General features: G+C 38.2%; 1 protein-coding gene across 1 annotated transcript; it reads right to left on the bottom strand.

Annotated features, from left to right (window-relative positions):
* Positions 1–4,814: 4,814 nt before the first annotated feature.
* Positions 4,815–10,305, bottom strand: LOC139116028 (zinc finger and BTB domain-containing protein 41-like). The gene is made up of 2 exons (XM_070678524.1): positions 10,199–10,305; positions 4,815–8,684 (listed from the first exon to the last, which is right to left on the bottom strand). Exon 2 carries the CDS (start codon positions 8,635–8,637, stop codon positions 6,799–6,801), a length of 1,839 nt encoding a protein of 612 aa, XP_070534625.1. The 5' UTR covers positions 8,638–8,684; positions 10,199–10,305; the 3' UTR covers positions 4,815–6,798.
* Between the last annotated feature and the right edge of the window lie 1,508 nt (positions 10,306–11,813).

The raw sequence follows: 11,813 nt of genomic DNA, 5'->3' as shown, positions 1-11,813 counted from the left end.
TGCCGATTTTTCAGACTACACTCAGAGAATCTGAAACATTCCACATAAAATGAGTGATTGACAGAAATGTTGCAAAAAATTTAGTGTTAAGCGGGCACTCATCTCGTCTTGTTGTCGCCTAAGCTCAGTCGCGGAGAGTGCTTTCGCAACCGTTTGCGTATAGAAAACTCATAACAATGAAAAAATGCGTAGAGACTCAATCCAATGCGATCGACTCTCTACGCATTTTTTCATTGTTATGAGTTTTCTATATACGCATTTTTTTTCGTAAATGCGAACACTGTTACAGTGAATTATCTTACCGATGTTGTTCTTAAGAAAAGCGAATGTGTTTTGATTAGAATAGAATGAGTTTGATGGTTTTTGGGAAACTACTATGTGGTAATGAAGAATGGGAAATGAGCAATGAAATGAGCAGACAGCGGGTGATTTAAGATTAAATGTTACATCTTCACTGCAAATAAAACCATAGTGTGTCATAAATAATACAACAAAACAAAATCATGTTTGTTTTTGTTGTATGTGAGCACGTCTAAGACACACAACAAAAGTACTGTTTCAGTCTCAGCTAAATGTCACCTCAGATGTCACCAGAGAACACCATTTCCACTCCAAAATTTCATTTTTCGCCTTGCGAGAGGGGGACACCCCCTCTCGCGCTCTCCCCCCTCGTTCGCTCCGCTCACTCGCCGCTCGGTCGCTTCGCTTCCTCGCAGTCCACCGTCTACTTTCTTCAATTACCCGGCTACTTTTACATATAAGGACAACACTGCTATTTGAATCTCTATTGCTACCACCAGAACATGTGGGTATAAACAGATTGTAATGCTATTCAGTAAGTCCACAAGAGCTCACTGGTTTCTGAATTTGAAAAGAGTGCTACAGATAAGCGTTCTATCTTTAGAACCAAACATCATCTTAGACCATCTGATGGTTAACTTCTTTATCACTGACTCTACAATAGTGTTTTCCAGGTTTTGCTTGATGTTCATATAATTTTAATGTCAAATTCATGTTGAATGAGAAAGTTTTAGGTAGGATTGCCGCTATACTAAGTCTACTGGTATGCTTGAGATAAAAATACATCACCGAGAAATACACTGTATGTTGCAACGAAATTGTCTCAGCGGGACAGATGGTAAGACCAATTGTTAATCAGCAGGAAGAATTTGCTGTTAAAGGGACATAAGCTGTAACCATAGGGGAAAGAAATCAGTCCCCTGGGGTGGGAGGGAGGGGTTTTTTGTGCAACGGTTTACCTTATTTAATTTTATTATTTTTGACTGTGATATTTCAAATAAAGAGTTCAACTCTGCACCGTCTGACTGTTTTCTTTATTGCTACAAGTAGCCTAATTTTATTAATTTTGACTGTGATATTTCAAATAAAGATTCAACTCCACACCGTCTGACTGCTTTATATATTACCGACAATTCCTTATCTCCTCTCCAACTTGTGTATACACCACTGTAATTGCTCCGAAAACATGCAACTTGCTAATCCGCTGTCCGTATCAGCGGATTAAGTGATTGAGTCAACACCACAGCCATCCCACACGCATTTTACTAGTGTGTGACGGCTGTGGTGTTGACTCAATCACTTAATCCGCTGATACGGACAGCGGATTAGCAAGTTGGCAATGTTTTCGGAGCAATTACAGTGGTGTATACACAAGTTGGAGAGGAGATAAGGAATTGTCGGTAATATATAAAGCAGTCAGACGGTGTGGAGTTGAACTCTTTATTTGAAATATCACAGTCAAAATTAATAAAATCAAATAAGGTAAACCGTTGCACACAAAAACCCTCCTCCCCACCCCAGGGTCCTTTCATCTGTTCCCTGTGCTGTAACTTGAGGCAAGTTTTTCAGTATCCTGCTTCTGTACCGGTATATCAACTACTGTGTCTGACCCTAATCCGTTTGTCATGTTGAATTTTCAAGTATTCTTTTTGTCAACACAGCTTGTATGTGTGTAGTGATCATTGTTTGTGGCTTACAAATGAATTCTAGTCTGGACTTGAATACAATTTTCATCAAGAACAATGTAGATTTTACTCATATAGGTTGTGTTGATATGCTAAACACTTGGCATTAAATTAAAGTTTGGGGATTTGATGCAGAAAGTGTAGGGAAAGCATAAAACAAAAGTTCTGAATAATAGCCAAAAGATACAGCTTAAGGAGCGTTAAAGTGCTTTAAAGGGACAAAGTCGGCCATTTTTCATGAATTTTGTTTGATGCAAGATACTACTTATATTGTCTGACATGTCGAAAGATACTGAATCAATTGGTGACCATGTGTGTATTCGGCCCATGTTTTAGACACGATACATGAAACCATCGCGCAAAAATGAATTAATGGTCATGACCATTAATTCATTCAAGTGATGGTTTCATTTAATTTGTGTAAAACCGGGGTCTAATATATGCATGGTCACCCATTCATTCAGTAACTTTCGACCTGTCAAACAATATAAGTAGTATCTTGCATCAAACAAACTTCATGAAAAATGACCTACTTTGTCTCTTTAATGCTAACTTTTGATGATTTTCTTCACTATTTTTGTTTTCAATTTTGACCATAATTTCTTGCTCTACTTCCGAAAATATTGATATATACCGTATTTAGCTTTTCAACTCAGCCTGTACGTGTGTAAACTGCATTGTTATTGTTGACAAGTGAATTCTGGTCCCAACTAGAATTCAAATGTAAACAGTAACAGTGCTTTCAACACATATCGATGCTACATTGACAAGCCATTACAGTGGATGTTTCAACATTCTTTTGGGAGTAGATTTATAATGATGAAAAAATTATCAAAAGTTTGCATTACTGGCCCTTTCATAGCATGAAAATCAGGAGGCCTGACAAAGTCTTCAGGCCACCGTTTGTACATTTCCCTTGGACCTGGTGTTTCATCTACCAGTATTCATTTCTGGGGTCATTCATAAGGCACATTCACTTGATTTAAGTTGAATAAATATGTAAAATGGCTCTTCCAAGAAATTTAACTCTCATGACTTTTCCACCTGATATGATGCTGAGACTGGACTTTCGTCTGCATGACATCAAGAGCATTCTTTAAGGATAACCATTTCAGGTTTCTTTATGGTCTGTTACCCTTGCTTTAAATATGAATGCCCACTGCCTCCTGCTGTGTTGTCTTCTATCAGCATCAAATGTAACAGCATACAGGTACAAAAAGGGCCATGATTCCAAAACTAACGAAAAAATCTGCCCAAAAATTTGGATTCTTTATATTTATGAATCGGAATTTTGTATTTTTTGTCAGAGAAATCCAACTATCCAAATGTCAATGTAGGCAAGGAAGAATAAAATTATCACCACCATGAACAATACAAAAGTGTCCCTTAAACCACAGGGCCTGGCAAGAATTATTAATGTAGAAGTTATGAATATGATCAATAGAGGTCTTGTATTAAACTATTTTTCATTATACAAGCCTTACCTGTGTCTAGTGTGTGCCTATTATTACTTTACGCTAGCTATCCCTGTATAGTATTTCAAAGAAAACAGTCTATATCTGTTAATTGCCCTCCCTAATCCCCTTCATTAATTTGTTCTGCCGATCACTGACGCGGCGGCTTATGGCCCTGACCAAATAACTCGTTAGCAGCATGAGGTAGTAGTCTACTACCTATGAGCTGCTAACGAGTTATTTGGTCAGGGCGATAAGCCGCCGCGTCAGTGATCGGCAGAACAAATTAATGAAGGGGATTAGGGAGGGCAATTAACAGATATAGACTGTTTTCTTTGAAATACTATACAGGGATAGCTAGCGTAAAGTAATAATAGGCACACACTAGACACAGGTAAGGCTTGTATAATGAAAAATAGTTTAATACAAGACCTCTATTGATCATATTCATAACTTCTACATTAATAATTCTTGCCAGGCCCTGTGCTTAAACTTGAAACTGACATACAAGCAATAAAATTTATCATTTTTGACTGAACTACAAATTTCAAACAAGTAACTTCTGGTGATCTCTGGTATTCTACGGAGAAATTGAGGTATTTGTTAACCACAAAGATATATTCGTTGACCAATTTGGGAAAACCACCCAAGTTGAACAGCTTTATTAGTAAAAAATATTCAATAAATCTTATGCTTCTCGTACTCTAGATTCCCTAATTGCAGCACAATCTGTAACCAGCAGCTTTTGAAGTGAGATACACTGGTTGGTTGCAATCTGGTAGGTTCTGTCATGGATGTACAAAATCTATTTTTGTACATCCATGGTTCTATGGGTTCTCTACCGGGGGATTTTGAGGGGTTGGCCACTGCTGTTTTCGATATACAATTACTATATGAAAGAATACATTTTCACAACAAAGAATATGCAAATTCGCCATTGATGTGAAAATCAAGACCCTCCCTGTTTTTCAGAGCTGTGGGAATTCTGAGGTTGATGGGCATGAATGGCTGACTAATGTGCAACTAACCAGTATGTAATTCAAAATTTAGAGGCAGAGCTATGCCAATGCTATTGGCAAGCCCTCACTGTTTGTGGCTCTTTCCAAAAATTTTTTGAAAAAATCCAAACTTGTATGCTCCACTGAATTTCAATATGTTTGCTCAGAGAGATCAAAAGTTTTAGGTTGATTTAAATCTCAAGCATTCATTTTACAATTTATCAGAGTTTACAAAATTCAGAGTGTGTAATTGTCACTTGAAAAAATTGAGGTAGTTTGGGGAAGGCTTGAGAAGATGCTTTAAAAGAAATGTTTTAAATGTTATTCATTGTTTGTAATTGTTATAAAAGGACCAAACTAAACAAAACACAAAAATTAAGTTTGCCAAACAATGCTCACAGTTGTGAATTTATTTTTATGCACACATTAAAGAACAGGTACATTCTCATACCGATAAAAACTAGGACAAATCACACAAAACTGCTCCCCTTACATGGTGGTGTCCAATGAAACATTGTATGCTTAAGAGCAGTACATGGTCATCTAGATTTCACAAACATCTAATGCTGAGCAGTACTGATAGTTCTGACAGATCATGAGGGGCTTCTGTCGTAAAAATCAACACCAAACAACAATGTAACTTCACGTGGAACAGTATGCACATATTAACTGGCTATTTGGTATTAACTGAAGATGTACTTCCTCTTGGGCCAGAGTCAACAAAACCAAATCCATGATAAAGCTACCAAGAAATAGATAAATTTTTATAAGACTGATGGTGACAGGTCAGGGGCAATCACTGTTATATTGCTGTACCTACCACAATCAGTCATTAAGGTTGTATGTGTCTTGCAAGTGAAAGACTTTTGCTCAAACTTTCCTAAATGACGCTTAAAACCATTCTCTTACCAAATGTACAATAAAAATCGGGGGTCAGGGTGCAAAGTTTGGAACTAGCGAAACAAATTACCAAACATTTTGCAATATTTGAAATTCAAAATGGCCGCAAACCCTGTGTTAACTCTATGGGTTTTCAAAAACTATGATGGTGAAAAGTTTTCTTACAGAGAGAGTTTCAAAATGAGGCCCAACAAGTGGTTGATCAGAAAAGAAATGTAGAAATTTGAGAGTCAGAATATGTGTCCCCGTGGTGTATTTTGTAAAGCTGTCAGTGACTGGGTCATGAATGGAACTGACATACCTCATTGTGACTTTTATAGTATGCCTACGTACCATTTTGAAAACTGATGCGAAATCTTCCAAATTATAAAATTGAAAATATTTTAATACAGATTAATTGATGAGAATGACGTACTTCTAAAAATTGCCCATATTCTGAAAGTCCATCATATCATATCATTCAATGATTGAATCACTGAAACTACAAATGCCCACATACACTATTTACTGTGAACCAGTAAATGTCTCTTGACTTTTGCAGTTGTTTTAAATCCTTTACCACAAACATGGCAAAGATGAGGTTTTTCTGATGAATGGACGTACCGCCGATGACTGTTCAAACTTGGTGTACATTTGAATGATTTTCCACAGAGTTCACATTGATAAGGACGTTCACCTGTGTGAACACGTTTGTGATTGGTCAACAATTGCGGATATCCAAAACATTTTCCGCAAATGTCACACAAATGTGCTTTCTTGTTATCATGCACGTTTTTTTGGTGTATCACAAGGTTAAGTTTCTGTTTAAATGTCTTCTTGCATTCAGGGCAAGACCATGGTTTCAAGTTAGTGTCACTGCTGTGCTGTATTTTCCGGTGCTTTTCTGCATTGGTTTTATTCACAAAACACTTGTTACAGACTGGACAGCTGTACGGTTTGATACCTGAATGCGTACGGATATGCCTCGCAAGAACGTCTTTTCTATAGAAAACTTTCCCGCACTCTTCACAAGGAAAGGGCTTCTCATACTTGTGGCGTCTCACATGCCTATCAAAAATCTCTTTCCTTCCAAAAGTTTTGCCACACACATCACATGAATATGACGCTTCCTTGTCATGAATGTTGTAATGTTGCTTTAAGAGTTCTTCGTTTTCAAACACGCTCCCACATTCTTCACAACTCAATGGCCGCTGAAAATGGTTTTCGTTTTTGTGCCTCAATAGCTGATACTTAGTTTCAAAAGTTACTTTGCAATCAACACAGGGAAAATTTCTCAAATTATGCACTTTCCGTCTGTGCTGATACAGTTCATCTTTTGTGGGGAATACTTCATTGCACAATTTACACTGCTCCAGGACTGCATGCATCTTTGATCTGTGAAGTCTTAAACTCAAAGTACCATCAAAACTCTCACCACACTCTGGACATTTGTAGATTTTGTCAGCGCTGTGGGAGGTTTCTTCATGTTTCAACAAAGTCAATATAGTGGGCAAAATTCACATTACACAAATGGCATTTGAATGGTGTCTCCCTTTCATGCATGTTCATATGCTCGATATAGTTATTTTTCACTTTGAAAACTTTGTTGCAGATTTTGCATTCAAGGAATTTTTCATTTTTGTGATTCTGCATATGGCCATCATAGGTTTCTTTCCGGCCAAACCATTTCTTACACTTGTCACATTGATACTTTAAATCTTGGTCATGGGTCTTTCTATGTTCTTTCAATGATTTGTACTGATAAAATGTCATATCACATTCTTTACAGCTCCATACATTTTCCCCGTGGATCTTATATCTGTGCTGTGTAAGTAGCCAATTTGTCGTAAATGACTTTCTGCAAGTCTGACACTGGCGTGTTTGCACGTTGATATCTTTCTTGTTGACAGCACCCTCATGCAGAACTTTTTCTCTCTGTGTATTGGCTGATTGTTCAGTGGATATTTCTCGTGATCCAATGGCAGATGTCGTACCATGTTCTTTTGTTTGAAGACCTTGAAAATGTACTGAAAGATGGTCCCGCAGAAGTCCTTTGCTTCTGAACTCAGAGCTGCATATGCTACACAAATATTTGTGTTTCTTAGTGAATTTACTGCTACTATGACCCTGAATTTTATCACCATGCTCTTGATTTTTGTGTTTCTGCAGTAGGTGATTCCTTGGAAAACTTTCTCCACAAAATTCAAATCTGAATGACACCTCTCTCCCTTTGATGACCTTTGACTTTTCTTCTTCAAGATATTCATTCTCATCTGTTTCAAATTTGGTTTTGTTGACCATAGCATCAGCACGATTGACATTGCCACTTATGTCAGTTTGTGTCTGTCCTGATAAACTTGGATAATCCTTAATGTGACTTCCTGATACATTCATATCTGCAACAGAGTTACCTGTTTCAAAAAGGTGAGGCTGGTTTACACTTGCAGAGTTCACTGGTTTTTCTACATCAACCATGTTGCTTCTATCTTTGTTCCCAGAAAGAATCACATGACTACTCCCTGCAAAAAGTTCTGGAACACCCGCTACATTTTGGTCTTTGTTTACTATCTTACATTCATTTTCTCTGATATCAGTCTCTGTATTTTCATTGCTCATTGCATTTTCTTCATTGACTGTGTTGTCCTCATAGGGGTCATCATCGCCATCATTCCCATCACTATCACCATCAAATACATCAGCATCATCACTGCCTAGAGTGATATTTCTGTCTTCATCATGTGCATATTTCAACAACTTTCTGGCATCAATATTGCTTCCACATTTCAGCACATGTCCAGTGTCAACAGGTAAGGTTACAGCCTTGCTTGCATCATGTTGCATTGTCTCTTTATCTTCCAATTCATTCCTTATACCGGTACAACTACCAGTAGTAGGTACTCCACCAATAGTCTTGTCAGAAAATTCATTTGCACAATGGTACTTCTCCTTGAACTTTACACAGCCTGTTGCAAGCTCCTTAAATTTCAGTACAGTGGAGACTTTCAGCAATTGTTCAATATTATGCACGGCAATGGTTACTTTACCAGTGTATATGAAGTCTAGCAGATCTTTCACAGCGTTGGCATCCATACCAGCAAAGCACTCCCTGATTTTGTCCCAACGTGTTTCAGAAGCTGGAGCCGAGTTGAAGATTGGACTGCAACAAGCTAAGACTGCCTCGTGACATGCAAAGCGCTGCCCCTGCACACAAAACTGAACGTCCGTGAACAGAGACTGTTTTCTGAATTCATTCAGTCTAATCAGAATTGATGAAGCTAGGTTCTCTACTTCGTAATCCATTTTCACCAGTACTGTTGTCATGGTTACAGAGAATACGGGTACATCAACTTCGATGTTGTGATTCCAACCTAGAATATATCAAAAAATATTAAGGAGTTACCATACTGTTTATTACTTAAAAGTGCTGCAAGGAAGTGTTCACAATACGTAGGATTTAACAACATTTCACTTATGGCTGTCTGATTATCTCAAATAGTCAAGGTTAGCACCTCCAAATTATTACCGTTTGGTACACTTTATGATCAACAAAAATCTGAACAATCAATCTTCAGAAGTTATGATTAAGTGCCCTGAACTTTGACCGTTTAGTAGATTTTCTTGTGCGAACTACAAGGTTTCGCCTGTCAGTCACAAGTGGTGTTGGTTTTCGTCTTCACTGAGCCCAAAGTTGAAGAGGAATTAAGTTCATTTACTCAATCTACTCATAGTCACCATTACTGACAGTCACTTTATTCGCGTTCATAAAATAAATATTCAGAAGTTCAGGTGTGTGTATTTTGTGTACTCATTCTGTAATATGAAGTGCTGTGCAGTAAATGTGCGATATTTCAAATTGTTTTAACTTTCAGCTGAAATTGTTAAAACAGAGCTCTATGTTGTACATGTAGATAAAATGCAATAAACTGATCAGCTATAATAGCCAGAGCTGCCCCATGCTGGTTTTTACTGTAATTAATCAATATTAAGTGATACCAAAGCAAATCGTTTATATCATACATACAATATCAGTCTGTCTCACACACCGAGTTGTGTCACCGGATTGAAACCCACTGTACACCAGGTCACATTGAAATGAGATATGGCATATTTGCTGCACAACATACTATTGTTACTGAAATATCTTGTTGCACATGCACATGAGGCCTAGCTGCAGTGCTGTAGCTCGATGTTTTGTTTGGGTGTTTGAGTCGGACTGCAAAATCTGGTTTTGCCGTCCAAACCCCGATAGCCAGGCAAAACCTAGAGCTACAACACTACAGCTATCTGGGTCCAGTGTCTGCTGTGATATCGCAGCGGTACTTGTGGCGTGTATCGAACGCGATCGGGTCATTGAGGTCATCGCCACAGGGACTGTGGCGATGACCTCAATGACCCGATCGCGTTCGATACACGCCACAAGTACCGCTGCGATATCACAGCTAGGTCCAGTGTCTGTGAGGGCTGCGATCAATACTTGCCATGCTGGTCTCAGTTGAGACGTACTCGAGTTCGGGACTCGAGTACTCCTCAACAACACTCTATGGCAAAGGGAGTAAAATTAATACTGCAACGACAGTTACTTGTGCCATTGTGGCTAGTATAAATTACTAGGCGTGGCGAAAAGGCCTTGCGAGGTAACAGGGACTGTCCACGTGTGTCCGCCCCAAAGCGAGAAACACGGTCTCTCTTTTGTGGAGTGACCGTGCTATATAAAAAAGGCTGGCTTAGCGGGCGGCTGCGGTACAATACGGTCCACGTCAAATTGCAGCTGCATTGGCGAGCGACTTTTGTATGCGGAACCCGTTACCGCAACGGTTACATATAGATTTCAGATAATGTGTCCTTTAAAATGCTCGTATTTAAGAAAACTAAAGGGACTTACTCGAGATAGTCTCCACGGTATTCAGCCCCGTATTCAGCTCGTTGGGTGACGCTCCGGTTTCTCCGTAAGTCGACGCTGACCTATGACACGAGACAACGCCACCAGCGTCGAGGAATCTGGTAACTGGTCAACTCCAGGACCCTGTGTCAACTCATTGCTATAAAAAAAGGACCTTTTTTAGGTCCATAGTCAACTGGACTCTGGTCACCTGGACCCAATACCCAAGTCAACTGGACCCTGAAATATTTTTGCCAAAGTACCCTCCCCCTAATCAATTTCATTTGAAAGGTTTATTTTGGAGGTTTATATGATGAATTGCAGTGACATGGGCGCGATCAATGCAAATCAAAAAGTAACCCTTTGAAAAAAAAAATGATGAAAGGGGCGGGGGAGGTGCTGGAGGACAATCGCGATTGATATCTTCTTTTTTTTGCAGATTCCCTCTCAATACCTTCAACGGGACAGGGATTTTGTTTAAATCATGGCAAAATTAGTCATTTTGGTCAAAATACAAAGATTCTCAGAATCTGCTCATGCTCTTTCTTTGAAATCTGGTTTTATTGGGGTATTCTTATTCTAAAGTTAAAAAATTATAGTAAAATTATCGATATCATGCATTTTTGGCAATTTTTTATTATTTTAGTCAAGATTTTATTCTTAGATAGTATTGTTTTAATTTGAAAACAAGTTTAAAGTTAATATCTAACAGCTAGACATCAGTGGACTGTTAGTAAAGTGTTTCAGAGATTTACGCACTTTGTTAATTTTTTCCATATTTAAAAGTAGTTAAACATTTTCAGTTTACCTTACAGTTTGTAAATTTGTTTGAGTACAACACAATTGTTCATTTATTGTTTGATACTTTTTTACAAAGGAATTATTTAAATAAAGTAATATATATTGTTTATTTTGATCCTATCAAGAAGTTTAGAAATCTTAATTATCCTTTACATTTCCAGTCCTTGTTTAAAGAACACCATCAAGGAAACGTCAACAAATGCGGCTGAAGACTTGACTTAAAGCACTTATACACACCAAATGAATATCACAAATCATACATATTTACTTTTATTCATAATGAAATATTGGGTCAGATGGTGTACAACATGACATTGACATTCACCAGTTGTTTTGTTAAACTTTAATAGAATATCTATCGATAAAGAGGTACCGCTTTATAACGAGGTTTGTTGGTTTATAGATTTCAACTTCCATTGCAGACTTAATAAACATTCTCATGTTTATTCTAACAATGGCGGCAATATGCAGTTATAATATGGTGCAGTCCAGAAGTGCAGCAGCAGAATACAAGTACACATTCATGTACGGTCACACCACACAGAGTGACTGTGATTCATGCTACTGAGAAGAGGTTTCTGCTTCTATAGCTACCCATTCAAAAATGCCGCCATAGACGGCAGCTCCAAAGACAATATAATTTTGTTTTCAAAGATTCTTGTTCAAAAACGCCGCAGGCGGCAGCTCCAGACACCGCTGAATGCTGGTCTACCAACCCAAGGGCCCATCATAGCAAACTTTTTTTGCAGCCTTCCAGGAAGCAAATTTTTGTTTTCCTTCCCTTCTGCAGAGACAATTTTTCCCTAGCATTTGGCTT

The sequence above is a fragment of the Ptychodera flava genome, chromosome 17 (genome assembly GCF_041260155.1).
Source record: "Ptychodera flava strain L36383 chromosome 17, AS_Pfla_20210202, whole genome shotgun sequence".
Taxonomy (NCBI): domain Eukaryota; kingdom Metazoa; phylum Hemichordata; class Enteropneusta; family Ptychoderidae; genus Ptychodera; species Ptychodera flava.
The sequence above is the reverse complement of the archived record's forward strand: the minus strand, read 5'-3'. Positions and strand labels throughout refer to the sequence as shown.

Excerpts from the sequence above, each read along its gene's own strand:
- LOC139116028 (XM_070678524.1), bottom strand. The coding sequence starts at position 8,637 with ATGACAACAGTACTGGTGAAAATGGATTACGAAGTAGAGAACCTAGCT.